The 15,467-nt window shown below is 57.5% G+C and overlaps 1 protein-coding gene across 2 annotated transcripts in view; it reads left to right on the top strand.

Moving 5' to 3' along the window:
- The window catches only part of LOC120949178 (PHD finger protein rhinoceros), a 30,347-nt gene extending 15,785 nt beyond the window's left edge, over positions 1-14,562 (top strand). For both annotated transcript variants that reach the window (XM_040366263.2, XM_040366262.2), the window contains exon 6: positions 12-14,562. In XM_040366263.2, the coding sequence (XP_040222197.2) occupies positions 12-12,397 (12,386 nt within the window). In that variant the 3' untranslated portion in view covers positions 12,398-14,562. The remainder of the gene's footprint in view (positions 1-11) is intronic.
- Positions 14,563-15,467: the final 905 nt, after the last annotated feature.

Here is a 15,467-nt window from a genome sequence, read left to right as displayed (position 1 = left end):
TTCGATCGCAGGTCAATGGTTATGTAGGACGTGCTCGATGGGCCAGAAGCCGAAGTGCGTGCTGTGTCCGAACATGGGCGGGGCGATGAAGTCGACGCGCTCGGGGCAGAAGTGGGCGCACGTGTCGTGCGCGCTCTGGATCCCGGAGGTGAGCATCGGGTCGGTCGATCGCATGGAGCCGATCACGAAGATCTCCAACATCCCGTCGAGCCGGTGGGCGCTGGTGTGTGCGCTGTGCCGCGAGCGGGTCGGTGCCTGCATCCAGTGCTCGGTGAAGACGTGCAAAACGGCCTACCACGTGACGTGCGCGTTTCAGCACGGGCTGGAGATGCGCGCCATCATTGAGGACGAGAATGCGGAGGACGGGGTGAAGCTGCGGTCCTACTGCCAGAAGCACGGCGAGAACAAGGGCAAGCGGGACAACAGCCGGAACAACACGAAGAGCGCGACCGGTTCGGGCGTGAGCGAGGACGAGACGGGCAATGCCGGCGCCGGTACGAACGCCGCTAGCGGAGGGGGAGGTGGCGGCGCGGGTACCGGCAGCGGCGGCAACACTGGCGGCGATGTGAAGCGGCGCAAGCGGAAAGACATGACGTCGGAGGAGCGGAATTTGGCCCGCGCCGCCCGCCAGCAGGAGATCGAGGCCGAGTTCGACAAGCACGTGAGCGTGAAGGACATCAGCTGCCATCTGCTGGACGTGGACCAGGAGGGTATATACCATATCTACAACTACTGGATACTGAAGCGCAAGGCGGGGCACAACCGGCCGCTCCTGCCGCCCAAAACGGACGAGGTGGACCCGAACGCACAAAACCAGGAGCAGGCGGAGATCGAGAAGATGAAGACGTTCGTGCACCTGCGGCAAGATCTGGAGCGGGTGCGCAACCTGTGCTACATGGTGAGCAGGCGGGAGAAGCTGAGCCGATCGTTCTTTCGCATGCGCGAGCAGACGTTCAACAAGCAGGTGGCCGCGCTTACCGCCTTCCGGAGCGGTAGCGGCGGTGCCGGCGAGGGCGCTACGAACCATCAGCGGAGCGGGTCGCTGCTGTCGCACGTCGATCCGACGATGCTGGAGGCGATACTGCACGCGAACCATGGCCCTACGATATATGATAGACTTTACTCGTGTAATTCCGTTAGTAGTACAATGCCGACCCTGGACGAGATGGTGGTGCGCATCGTTTCGGGTGTAAATAGTAGCAATAGTGGTATTAGTATCAGTGGCAGCCGGGACGGGAAGAAGGCGACGGCGGCGGCGTCGTCGGCCGCGGCGGCTGCGGCAACGGCGGTTGCGTCGGCGGCGGCGGCGGCAGCAAGTGCTAGTGCAACCGTTGGTCATAATGGCAGTGCGGGTAGCAGTAGCAGCAGCAGCAGTGGCAGCTACAGCAGCAGTAGCAGCAGCAGCAGCGGCAGTAGTAGCAGTAGCAGCAGTAGCAGCAGCAGCAGTAGCAGCACTCCCGCCAACAAACAAACGTCAAAGGCGGTCAGCAAAAAGCAGGCCGAACCGCTGCTCAGTCACGAGCAGCAGCCGGGCAAGAAGCTCGCGGGCGATGTGAACGGTGTGCGGCAGCAGCAGTCCGTCGGAGGCAATCAGCGTACCAAAAACCAGCTCGCCGCAGCCAAGCGGCAGCAGCCTCCGTACATCAATGGCACGGCGGGGAGGCGTAGCACGAGCAACAGCTCCGCGTCCGAGATGGAAAACGACGACGACGACGAAGACGACGGAACGCAGCGCGCGGACAAAACGAACACCAAGAAGAAGCCCCGCCAAACGAAGGTCGTGGAGCGGAAGCGGCGGAAAGCAGCGTCCACCGCGGGGGCAGCAATCACTTCGTCGGCAGAAAAGTCCAGCGCCCGGAGCATCGACGATAGCTCGAGCGACGAGGAGCGGCCCGAGTCGCGGCTTCGACCGTCCAGCGAACGATCCGGGACCGGTGGAGCGGCAAAACTCGCAAAAGCCGGTGCTGGTGGTGCTGCTGGAGCGGATAAAATGGCCACCACCACCACCGCCGCAGCCGGAAGTGGCCGTGCGGCGGGGCATGCGAAAAAGGACTTCCGCAATCAGTCGCTGCGGCAGATGGAGCGCGAACTGGCCGACGATCGGCGCGCAATGCATTTAACCGACGATGACGATTCCAACGACAGCGACGAGCTGATGCATATACGGCCCGGCAGTGGCGGTACCGCTGGACGCAGCGGTACAGCGGCCAGCGCGACCAGTGCAGCCGGAAGCGGCGGTGGTAGCGTGCCGAGCGCTCGGGGGAAGAAAATCCCCGACATCTACTCGGACAGTGATAGCACGGACAGGGATAAGACGGACCACACGGCCAGTGACTCGCAGCAGCATCCATTCCGCACGAAGGCCGCCATGAAGGAGTTCAACCTGCAGCAGGAGGCGGACCGAATGAAGCAGAAATCTCCTACGAAGGCGGGCCGAGCGACGAGTGCCGCCGCCGGTGGTGGGTCTGCCCCGGCAGCGACAATGCCGACCGTTACCTCCATGGCACTGCCCGTGGCTACGCCGACTTCCGCCCTGCCCGGTGCTAAAGTATCATCCTCCACGAAGCTAGCAACTGCTGCAACAAGCGCCTCCTCCACCGTTCTGCCCGATGCCGCCGGTTCGAAACGATCGACCGCCAGCACGGTTGAACACGTTGCTCCTACGAGCAAGTCGGCGGCGGCCAGCAGAGCGGGCGGCAGCAGTACCAAAGAGGGTCATACCGGTGGCACGAAGAAAAAGCAAGCACAACAGCCAACAGCGGAGAAGCCGACGGATACGAGCGCTACCAACACCACGACGACAAGCAGTTCGAGCGGTCGGTCGGGAGCGTCGACGAACAGTAGCAGCACCGGGGCGGCATCCTCGAAGAAGATGGAGTTCTTGGCCGACTTTATGGTGGTACCGCAGCGTGAGGCAGCTAAAAAGGCGGCAGAGAATATGATGAAAACAAGCAGCGGAACCATCGTCAGCTCAGCGTCCACTGGTGGGTCTGTGTCGGCCGCCGTTGCAAGCGTTGCGAGCACGAACTCCTCCTCCACTGCTACGTCGGCCAGTGCGGCGCTAATCAGTGCCGGCGCGGCAAGTAGAAAGCAGGTGCCGGTGGTTGATCGTGAAGCCGGCAGTAGCAGTAGCAGCAGCAGTAGCAGCAGCAGCAGCAGTACCAGCAGCAGCAGCAGCAACAGCAGCAGCGAGGGCAGCGCTTCGACAGTCAGTGTGGTGGGTACCGGCAGCACGAAGGTCGACGGCGGTGGTGATGCCGATCTTGTGCCGCCGGAAGGTGTGAGCAGTAGTAGTAGCGCAAACAATCAGCAAAAATCTTCCATCGTAAGCAATACTAGCGGTAGCGGCGTGGGTAGCGGTAGCAATCGCAATCGAAAGGAGGCGGAACCGAAGGTGGGCGCGACGGCTGCCAGTGCGAGTGGGAAAGCGAACAAGCGCTCCACTGGTGCAGGTGCTACGAACAGCAAAGCCAACAAGCCGAAAGAACCGGCGGCTGACAGTGTCGCGCCGAAGGTGGACGCTAAAAGCTCGTCGTCCGCTGCAGCTGCAGCTCGTAACAAATCCAAAGAACGATCTACGGGGACGGACAAACCGCTTAGCGGAACTGCAAGCTCGACGGCTGCTGCTGCTCGGTCGACGGCGACCAAAGAGCAGCAAAAGGCAAAAGATCGGCTCGCGGACAATGCGTCCCCGGTTCCCGTGTCGGCGGAGAAAGCAACCGCCGAGAAGGGCAAACCGGCTAAGGAGGCAAAACAGAAGCGCGAAGCACAGCCCGAGATTTTCGCCTACGTACCGCAGCGGCAGGCGGCAAAGAAGGCTGCCGAACACATCAAGAGTGGTCTTGGCAAGCCGTCCGGGACAGAGCAGACTGCTGTTAGCGACGAAAAGCTACCGATGGTCACGCCGACGCCAGTGGCACCGTCCAAAGCAAGCGCGGGCACGAAAGCGGCCGCCAGCAAAGCGAAGGACGACCGCAAGTCCAACGCGGCGGCAGGTTCAAGCTCTTCCAATAGCTCCAGCTCGTCTGGCGGCAGTAGCTCGTCGTCTTGCTCCAGCTCGAGCAGCTCTGGTTCGGAAAGCGAAGACGATGACGACGAGGAGGAGGAGGAGAAGAAGAAGAAGGACGAGGCCACAACCGGCCCGGTGGGCAAGAAGCCGGCGACAGCCAGTAGCCGCTCAAAGGCAACGACGGCAGCAGCGCCGTCGGCCAAAGCGAAGCAACCGCCGCAGCCAGCCCAGCGGACGGTCAGGCAGGAGGTGTTGCCCTTTCTTGACAAGGGTCCAGCACGGTCCGTGTCCGAATCGTCGAGCTCGTCCTCGTCGTCGTCCTCGTCGGGATCCTCGTCCGACAGCGACAGTGACTCGAGCAGCAGCAACCAGAGCAGCCAGGAGGAAGCGAACGACACTTCGGTGGTGCCGCCTACGCCGGCAGCGAGTGGCGCGGCGGGTCGTAACAGAAGAAAGTCAGTATCCGCCGCGGTTAAGCAGCAGGATGCCGTCAGTCCCAAGAAGCCAACGGTCGCACCGGGCACCAACAACAGCCGAAAGGGGCCAGCCGCCAGTGGGAGAAAATCTTCCACCACCACCACCGCCAGCAGCAGCCTGTCCGACGCCGAAGACGCAAAGGAGCTGCCTTCCACCGCCGCCGGCAGCAAACAAACCGCTGCTAAAGTGGGCAAGGAAACGGCAAATCGTAGCGGTAAAGAGAAGCAAGAGAAGTCCGCCAAAGGCAACGATGAAGAGTCTTCCGTTCCTGTTGCTGACGTTACTGGCCCGGTTGGAGCTGAGAAATCGATCACAAATCGTCGAAACTCGTACCAACCAGCAGCAGCATCGCTGTTGCCCAACGAAACCCCACTCAAACGGGGTGGCCGCCGTCAGTCCGTGTTTGTTAGTGCGGGCGATTTAGAGGAGAAGCAAAGGAAATCGTCCCTTGTGCCACCGGAGGTACCGAGCAATCGTAACGCTAGTCGCAGAAAGGCTAGCGAGCAGGCGGAGACTGAGAAGCAGGACGATTCGCATGCCGAATCGAAGAAATCGGCCAAGAAGGCCGATACTGCTGACGCCGCTGTGGAAAAGGAGGCAGTCCCCGAGGATACGATATCTTCGAAGCGTCCTCTTGGCGACGAACAGCAATCGCCAGTGGCACGGAAGCGCCGCAGTCCAAAGCTGTCGACCGAAGCGGAAACTGTCGCCAGTCCTTCCCTCGGTGCGACCGAGGCTAAAGAACCGCTCAAACCACCACCGACCGAAGCAGAGGGCAAGGAAGCACAAAAGGAGTTGGAGAACAAGAGCCTTGGTTCGTCGGTTGCTGGCAGCGATGCGATATCTTTGCTCACCGACGAAGATTCAGCCGATCAGCGCAAAGTTAAGGAACAGATACTGGCAGCAACGCCCACAAAAGCGGATGCTGAGCAGGTGTCACCTTCTTTGGAAGGAGGTAGTAGTGCTGTGGTGGCGAAGGAAGAGGAAAGCAAGCCAACGAAGAGCATGGAGATTATCTCTCTGGTGGATGATTCACGTTCCAACGACGATGTCGTGGTTATCGAGGACGCCAGCAACGAAGCGAAGGTTGTTGATCAAAAGCCTCCCGACATTGCTAGTGCTGCGGTTGCCGCTGGTGAACAGAAGATGGAAGGAGGTGAAGCGAAGAACATCCCTGCGGTGAGTGTACTCGATGCAAAACCGTCCCTGGACAGTGCGGGTGTACTGAAGGATTCGCAGCCATCGCAGGTCGTTGTGAAGGAGGACGAGCAGAGCAAGAAGAATACGATTCCGGTCGAAACGCCTGCGCTCCCAACGGCCACCGCACAGCCGACGCCGTTCGATAATGCTGCCGCGCTGCAGTTGAACAGCAGTAACAGCGGTGGTGCACCCTTCGAAACCACGTCCGGCGTGTGTGACGGAAGTGCATTCGGGTCATCGATACAAGCCGCTGGCAATAACAACGCTTCGAAGGATGACGGTGGTAGCGGGGCGGCGAGCGGTGGCGGACTGCTGGGTAATAGTGACGGTGGTACACCGTCCATCTTCGACCTGCTGTTGCCGCAGGACAGCTCCGTAACGGATGACACGTTCGAGCTGAACCAGTCGCTCAACTTTCCCTTCATGGAGGATTGCAAAGAGGACACGCAGCGGGAAACGCTCAACCTGGTCGAGAAGCTGCGGCAGAAGTACAAGAAGTCCCACGGAACGGCCAACACGAATGCGGCCACCGGCACACCGCTCGGCAGTGATGCGATGAAGGCGATGAACGACGTCGGTGCGGCGGACGGTAAAAAGGACAGCGATATGATGATGCTGGACAGCGTGGTCGCGGCGCAGGTTACACCTACCACGACTCAGGCCCCCCTGCTGGTGGCCGACTTTGTGACGGAGCGCTCGAAGCAGGACGGCCTTCCGCTGGAATCATCCATCGGCGACACACTGCTCGGCGGCAAGGACAAGCTGCAGCCCGACCTACAGTACGGTGGTGCGTTCAACAAGTTCCACCCGGCTGGCGGTCCGGCGGCCGGAAGTCCGCTGGATCAGCTGTCCTCACCGATGACGGCGGCGGCGGGTCCCGGTGGTATGCAGCCTGCCGTGCAGCAACCAACGCAACAGCAACCGCCAACCAATCAGCTGCAAGCGCTCAGCCAGCAATCGCAGTCACAGCTGGGCAGCAAGAGCGCGAAGGAGGACCATCTCGACCATCTCGCGTCCAGACCGTCGGACGAGCGCTGGGTACCTCCATCAGCGGTACCGTCGGCGGCGGTGTCGACGGCCGCCGCGTCCATGCTGCACCATGCGCTGCCCACCTCCGTTGGCAGCTCGATGGCAGCAGCGGCAACCTCGGGCGTGCTCGGTGGCAACACCGTTTCGACGGCGCAGCTCGCTCAGAACTGCATGGAAGCAGCCCGCCTGCTTAACAGCCACCAGACGAACAACAACAACAACGTCAGCGCACTGGACAGCGAGAAGACGCACGGTGCGGCGGGACCGGCTACCGGGGGCGGACTGTTCGATGGCGGTGCCATGACGAACCATCTGCATCCGTCGATGCAGCAGCAGCTTGGCAGCAGCAACGATCTGAACCATCATCACCACCACCATCAGCAGCAACAGCAGCAGCAGCAACAGCAACAACAACCGCACCATCATATGCACAATCCACTCTCTGGGCTGGACTTTATGCAGGGCATGAAGGTTCCGAACCAGAACGAAGCTACCTCAATGATGCTGTTTGACAATATGCAGCAGCGCCAGCATCCCTCGCCGCAGCAACCGGTCGGTAGACGGGGCTGGAATCAAGCGAACGATGGGCTGAACTCGATCGAGCAGCAGCAGAAGAAGCAGCACGAATGTGCGGTCATGCAGGAGAAGGAGAATCTGCTGCTGCAGAAACAACAGCAGCAGCAGCAGCAGCAGCAACAGCAGCAGCAGATGGCAAACAATAGCCATCGCAAGCTGAACGATCTGAACAGCTTCATGGACATTCAGAACACTCCGTCGATGGTGAATCAGCAGCAGCAGCAGCCCGGCGGAGCGCCCTCCATCAACAACAGCAACACGCAGGGCACGCCGAACAGTGTCAACCCGATGCAGCAACAGCAACAACCGTACGGTTTTGCGGCCAACGATCCCCATTCCGCCCATCACCAGCAGCAGCAGCAGCAGCAGCAACACTACCCCGGCGCAGTTTCACTATTCCCGCCGGCGAGTGTTCCGGTGCCGTTTCCTTCACCCGGTGCCGGGCTATATCCGCCCAACTTCGGTAACGCCGGCTATCAGCAACCGACGCCACCGCAGACGACCGTCCCGGGTGGCGGAAAGCCGCATCAACATCAGCACCATGCGCCTGGCGGTGGCCTCGGAGTCGGTGTGCCGACGATGGCACACCACGGCATGGGGTTGGGCGATGCAATGGTATCGCCGCATCGTGGCGCTGGCGCTCAGGCAGCGGGTGGCGCCCAGCAGCAGAAGCAGTTGGACCAGATGTCTTCCCCACTGTCCGGGATGGCCGTTTCTCCCAACAAACAGCAGCAGCAGCAGCAGCAGCAGCAACAGAGTCGACAGCCAACGCCCACCGACCAGCAGCAAAACAGTTACCTGCTCAACAGTAGTGGCGGCAATGGTGGTGGTACTAGCAGTGGAGGCAGCACACCGCGCACTCCGCAGCATCGACGCACACCGCAGCGGCACAATCATCAGCTGCCGCCAGGACACCAGCCCGATGTGGCCGGGATGGACATGCTGGTCGGTGTCGGTGGCCACTCGTCCTCGAAGAAAAGCCCAACCAAATCGTCCCGCTCGTCGTCGCGCATCCAGAACCAGCAGCAGCAACAACAGCAGCAACCTCCTCCGCCACCGCCCCACCTGCAGCAACTGCATCCGGCGCACCACCATCACCATCCGCTGCTCATGAGCGAAAGCAACGGTGCGAGCGCGCTGGCCGGAATGGTGCATCCATTGAGCCACCAGCTGAAATCTCCACCGTCGGTGACGGCCGCCGGCGCGAAGTCGCTCAGCCCGGGCAAAAGCCCGAAGACAGCGGCGGCCGCCGTGTCCGCCTCGGTGTACGAGATGCAGAAAGCGATCGGTGGCGGTGGCGGCCTGGTTCCGCCACCAATGTCGTCGGGCGCTAGCGGCAAAGGGTCGAAGGGCGGCGAGACGACGGCCGGTAAGCCGGGGCGGGGTCGTGGCCGAGGCCGTGGCAGACCGCCCGGCTCGGGACGGCAAGCGCAGGCGGCGAGAGAAGCGGCTGCAGCGGCCGCTCTGGCTAGTGGCGTTGGTGGCGCCGGCGCCGGTATGGGACGCGGTGGTTCCAACAGTCGGCAGCAGCACACGCACGGTTCGAGCTACCATATGGGACAGCTGGGACCGGGGTCCGATTTCGGGTGCTTCGGCAGCGGCACGATACACAGCAAGATCATCGGCACGGTGTACGATCTGGACTTTGACGAGGTGATTGACTGTGGCAAGCTGCGCGATATGCGCGACCGGCGCCGTTCGACCGATGGCCGGTCGGCGGATCTGTCGGGCGCGAACGTTGGAGCGGGCGGCGGTGCTGGCCAGGGTGGATCGGGCGGTGTGGCCGGCGGTCCGGATGCAAAGTCGAGCCGTGGCAACAGTGGCAGCGGCCCGAATGCGGGCTCCGGCGCTGGAACGGGCGGCAATGCGAACAGCGCGTACGGCGCAACAGCCACCAGCGTGGCCGCTAGTTCGCTGCCCGATATGGCCGTACTACCCGGCCCGGTGGACATGCGCACGTACAACAGTGGCTTCGATTCGTCCAGCAACACGGACGCGTACAACAATCAGCTGCTGGGCGTGTTTGCTAGCGGTACGGCCGATCAAACGCTGGCCGACATCGACGAGGACATGGAGAACGAGCTGCAGTCGGCACTGAAGGCCGACACGGCGAGCAATCGGTCGGCGGCAGCAGCTGCTGCCTCGCTTGCGCAAACGAACGTCACGACGAACAGCACAGTCAGCACCGGGTCGGCCTCCTTGCTGGCCGCTGTCACAGCGACCGGCAACAGCCAGAGCAGCAATAGCAGCAGTAGCGTCACATCCGATTCGAACGCAGCCAACAGTCAGCTGAAGGCAGCAGGATCCATGCCAGCGGGTGCCCCGTACGTTCCCTCCGGTACGCCACCGGCGACTGCGGCCGCATTACCAGCAGCAGTGCTGAACGAAGAGCCAATGATCGAGCAGCCACAGGATGAAACGAACGATTCGGACAGCTTGCAGCCGCTTGCGCCAACGCAACAGCAGCAGCAGCCGCTGCTGCACAAGATGTCGTCGCTGGCGGACTCGCGCAATATCATGAAGCTAAAGATAAAGGGACCGTTGGCGCAGCTGGACAGCAGTGGAGCTTATGGTGGCGGTGCCGGTTCGTCCGCTGCGTCTGCGGCAGCATCGCAACTGCAGCATCCATCCATCGGCATGGCGTCGTCCATGGGCGTGCAGATGGGTCCGGGCGGTAGCGGTGGGGTCGGTGCCAGTGGCGTCGGTGGTGTCGCGGGCAATGTCGCTGGCATGGCCGTGGCTGGCGGGGCCGGCGGCTCGTCGAACTTGCGGCGCATGCGCAAGAAGGAGCTGCTGCGCCAGTACTGGAATCAGGACATGAACCAGGACGACCCGCAGGCCGTGCTGCAATCGGCGGACCATCATCATCTGCACCATCATCATCATCATCATGCGCAGGGAATGTCGATGGGTGGAGCCGGGCATGGCAATCGCACTACGGTCGGTTTCCCGAAGGCGGTGGAATCGCTGGGCACGATGCCGACCAAGGACGACTACAAGGAGTATGGTGGCATCCACCGGAAGAAGCTGTCGTCGAACATGTCGCGTGAGCTGCGCCAGCTGGCATCGGTACCGCAGGCTGCCTCCGAGCATCACGAACTCATGCTGGCCGAGCGAAGGCGTAGCGTGAGCGGTTCGGTCGGAGCAGTCCTGCCGGGAGCGTCGGGCGTTGCCGGTCCGAACGGATCGGCCATGAACCTGTCGATGGACGATGTCAGCGGCGTTGGTTTGGGCGGCGGTGCCGGCGTGGTTGGAGCCGGTGGTGGTGTCGGCAGCGGTGCCGGCGGCAAGCGACGATCGCGCAACAACCGGGCGAATGCGACGGCCACCGTGACTGCCGTCAGTCAGCAGACACCACAGCAGGCACCGAAGCTCAAGATCAAGCTCGGTTCGGGCGGCATGGATGGTGGCGCGTACGGTATGGGATCGATGAGTGCCGGGCCGAGCGCGAGCAGCAGTCTGCGGCCGCCGAAGAAGCGCATGCTGGGCAGTGTGCCGCCCCCGAGCCTGGAGGATCTGAAGCGCGAGTACATGATGTACGCGGAAAACATAAGCTTCGAGGACGATGGGCCGGGCGGTGCGGCTGACGAGGACACGCTCGGTGCTGCCGGTGGTGATACTGGCGACGACGAACCGAAGGCTAAGAAGCACAAGCACAAGGACAAGGATCGGGAGCGTGATCGCAGCGGCAGTGAGCACAAGAAGCGCAAAAAGGAGAAAAAGCACAAGCGCGACAAGGGCGAAAAGAAGAAGGTTGAGATCATCTGCAACGCGGCAGTGTCGGTGGCCGGCAACGGGGACGACCAGGCGCAGCAACCTCCGCCGCGGATAGTGATTCGGTTGGGCGTGAAGAAGCCGGCGCCATCGGAAGAGCCGCACGCCCCCTCACCCCAGTCGCAGGCGGGTAGTGGGGCCACGCAGCAAGCCTCGCCCCAGAAGACGCCCGTCACTGATGAGCGAGCGGCAACGAGGAGCAGCGGTTGCAGCTCCTCGCCCGAGACGGATCCGCTGGTGATCGACCTGGCGGCCATACACAACACCAACAGCCGGGGCCAATCGCTGCAACCGTCGCCCGAGATGGACCATCGCACGGCGGCGGCACAGGCCGCGCCGGCAGAGAAGCCGCTCATCACGCCCATCCGGCTGAAGCTGGCGCGCAACTCGGCCGGCGGTGGCTACGTGATGACGTCGAAGCAGAACGCCGCCCAGCAGCAACAGTCGTCCGGCGGCGGTGCTTCCGACTATGATTCCGGTTTGGGCGACAGACCGAACCCTGCCTCGGCGCATACGGCGAGCAGCAACGCGTCCTCACCGGTGATCGACACCGAGCGGATGGCCAGACAGCCGCCGCCCCCGAGCTATGCGGCCGGCTCGGTAGACCTAACCACGTCGTCCGCGGCGGAAGCAGCGGCAGCCACTTCGAGCAAGAACATGATCGAACGGTTGCTTACAGCCGCCAACCTGGCGGACAGCTCACCCAACGCGTTCGAGCGTGCGATGGGCTTTGCAGCTGCCGTAGCCGCTTCATCGAACGGTGGTGCCGAATTGGGAGGCATGGGACAGCATCACCAGAGTGGTAACCCGAGCGGCAGTATCGGTGGCGGCGTTGGTACCGGATTTGCAGCACTCTACGGCATGTCGGCGATGGGCAAGGCAAGCACTACAAGCAGCAGCAACAGCAGCAGCAACACCACCATGTCGTCCAGCAACAACACGTCCATGTCGTTCAAGAGCTTGCTGGATTTTGCGGCGAATACGAACACCAATTTCAGCACGTCCTCTACTGCAGGGTTGTTCGGTTCCGCCACGGCGCACCATCAACACCACCAGCAGCAACAGGTACCGTTGTCCATGAATCAATCCGCAATGCTACCGTTAGGGCTCGTACCACCATCTCAACAGCAGCAACAGCACCTGCATCAGCACCAGCAACATCAGCAGCTAGTAGCGGGACTGCAATCAATAGTACCGACGTCCAACAGTACCGGCCCCAGTAACAACAGTAGTAGTAGTAGTAGTAGTAGTAGCAACAACAGCAGCAACACTCAGCAGCAAGCAAACACGCCCGCTAACAGTGCGACGAAAAAGGACTGTGAGGTGCGATGACAGTACATGCTCTAGAAGGTGGCCTAATCGTAGTCGTGAACACTTGTTGCTGCACCACTACGCATTCAGGGTAGCCTTCGCCACTTGGCGCTGGGATCTGTTACTGCTGCTGCTTTACACGGCGGCTAACTTTCCTGCAAATAGGTGATAGGTTTTTTTTCGCAATACTTGTTTTTTTTTTTATTATCGTGCAATCGCCAAAACACACACACAGACACTACAAAGTAGAAAGCTTTACTATCTGTTGAAAATTATTTCAAATAATTGCTTATAAGATTATAACGTCCACATACATTCAATCGCGTAGACTGATTATCGTGATTTTTGTTTTGTTTTTTGAAACGATGGTTGCAATCTATTTTTGGGGATTGGCACCGTTTGCTGCAACAAGTATTATCTTTTGTTAAAACTTTCAATCGTGCAAATCATACATAATTGTGTCCTTTTACAATATTTTTGATATTTTTTAACTTCTTTATATTTTTGACTCCATTTTTTCACGTTCACCGCAGTAAGAATGAACCCTTTTTTTTAAACGCAACTGTTTATCGATACACCTCTCGTGTCCTTCAATGTTTTGTTAAGTTGTTTGGTGCTGCTAGTTGCAGTACAGTTGTTTGCTGCTATCGTCGCTCCCGGCTGTGTACACAAAGGCCGTGTTAATATTGTGCAAAAAAAAAAAGGCTCCGCAAACGGTCTAGATCCATGAACGTGCGTGTGCGTACTATGCGTGAAAGCAAAGCAAAGAGAGAAGCGGGGGGTGGAAAAGAAAAAGGTTCAGAAGGGGCTAAACAAGATATTTAATTGTTACGAAAAACTCAACTGTACAGTATAAAATTGTAAAACATTTGTAGCGCATAGTTTAAATTAATTTAATCGCTTTAACTTATCCTTTTCGCGGGTGGGCAGTGGAAAAGAAGTATAGCAAGAGAGAGAGAGACAGAGAGAGAAATAGAGTGCTGTGCTGAGTGGATAGTGAATGTGCTGAATGGTGCGGTATGTGTGTTTGTGTGTGTGTGTGTGTGGAGGGTGTAGGGCGCGTAAGGGCAGATATGCAGTATGCAAATGAACCTGTAACAGAAGGTTTGGACGATGGCGCTGGCAAGCAGGCAGGCAGGCAGGCTGTGTGTATGGGAATGCGCATCGCGTTGCAATTTTGAGTTGTTTTTTTCTTCTTCTACTGCCAATGGTAGAACACAACGGGCAGGCAAATACAAACAAAAAGTTATCGAACATTCAGCAGGACAAATCCATCAAAAGTGCATTATTTTTCTTTGCATTGATTACACTTTTCTTTTTTGGATGACATGCAGGGTTTTCCCCAGGAGTTCTCATAGCTGTGGGACACTTCCTCCACTCTTTCATATAGGAAATAATTGTAATGGGAAATGGGCTCTATAGCACCCCTGTTGGAGAAATCCAATAGGAATTTCATGTTGGGCCTGTCCAAACAGGGTGCCATAGAGTCCAATTTCCAATATATGAAGTTCATTTGCTATTAGAAAGAGTCAAGGAAATGTCCCACAACTATGAGAACCTCTGAAACCCTGTTATCTAATTAGTTTGTTAAATTTGTAGATGTGCATGTTGCAGTCGAATTTCAAACAAACTTTTTTCATTTTTTTATTACGATCGCGTGCAATTATAGTCGTGTAAAACAGATAACAGTGTGAAGGAAATTCTAAACAAAAGGGTATACAAATTCAATCAGTTATGCGTGTGTGTGAGTGCGCCTGTCGGTAGGATTAAGCTTTCCAATGGTGAAAATTTGTCAATTAGTACCCTGATCCCCATCCCTTACGCTGCGGATGATAATCATTGTACCGATTGAGAAGTGTGCGCCATTACGAGAAAATAGTCACACTCTAACAGGCACCGCGCAACAAACTCTTCAAACCATCTTATAAACGTCTCATAAACAAAGCAAGGAAAAGCGATGGGAAATGTGTGCAGTAAACGGTTTAGTTTAGTGAAAAAATCACCGAATGGTATTAGTATGGGCTGTAGAACGTATAGGAAAGGCGGCGCCGCGACACATGGCGAACGGAACTCAGTCAGTGCTGCTGCTACACCAGACAGGGCATCGGAATAAGCTTTTGAGTGTACATATTTTTAAAACAAATTACAACAAAATAAAAACGATGCTTTTGAACCGTTTCAAATTATTCAAAACGGAGAGAACACACACGTTGACGAAGCGTAACTAAAAACCGCCACCACCACCACCACCACCACCACCACGTGAGATCATTTCTTCGTGATCGATTAATTTCCCTTCTTGCAAACAAGTACAATGATTTTCGTTATCCTTCGGGGAAGGATTATTCAGGGCTATTATTGGTATTCTTTTCATTGGTTTTCTGTTTTTTTGTTGTGAGAATTGGATTTTGCACTTGAATGTTTATTATCATTATCACGAAGGTAAATTTTAGTTACAGCTGCTTTTTTGTGTACAGAATTAGATTCTATTGCTTGTTTTTTATATTATCCATTTTGTCACAACTCATCACAAATTAGCGCTAGAAAAATGCATAATTAGGCAAACGTGTCTTATTTTGATGAAACTCCGTTTAGAGAACTACAAAATGCCACAACACGTACACCACACCTGCCAAAATCGCCACAAACAAACAAACAAAAAACGTTACAAAACATGGGGTTGAAATTGTAAAAATAAAAATAATACTGTACAGAATGCCAAACAAGCCAGAAGTCAGAATATAAACACAGAAGTTCTCCTTAACAAATCACACAATTATCCCAGTCGAATTGAAAATGTGCAACAAAGCAGTAATGGTTATCCTTTTTGTTTGGTATTTTAATTGAAGATAAATTACTAATAATACAAAGAAACACACAAACACACATGCGCGTACTTTGAAACAACAAAAAAAAAAAAAGTTGGATAGCAAAAAAGAAAACCGTTAGATTTGGATAAGTGGGCGGACGGACAGAGGATCGCACAGGAGGGGGGGGGGGGGGGATGTGCGATACTGTGCATCTGTTCTGTTCTCTGTTTTAAAATCGTTATTAATCTTTACACAGCAAGGTAGAAAGACACGGTCCGGCA

Source organism: Anopheles coluzzii, chromosome 2 (genome assembly GCF_943734685.1).
Source record: "Anopheles coluzzii chromosome 2, AcolN3, whole genome shotgun sequence".
NCBI lineage: Eukaryota > Metazoa > Arthropoda > Insecta > Diptera > Culicidae > Anopheles > Anopheles coluzzii.
This window is presented reverse-complemented; position numbering and strand designations above follow the sequence as displayed.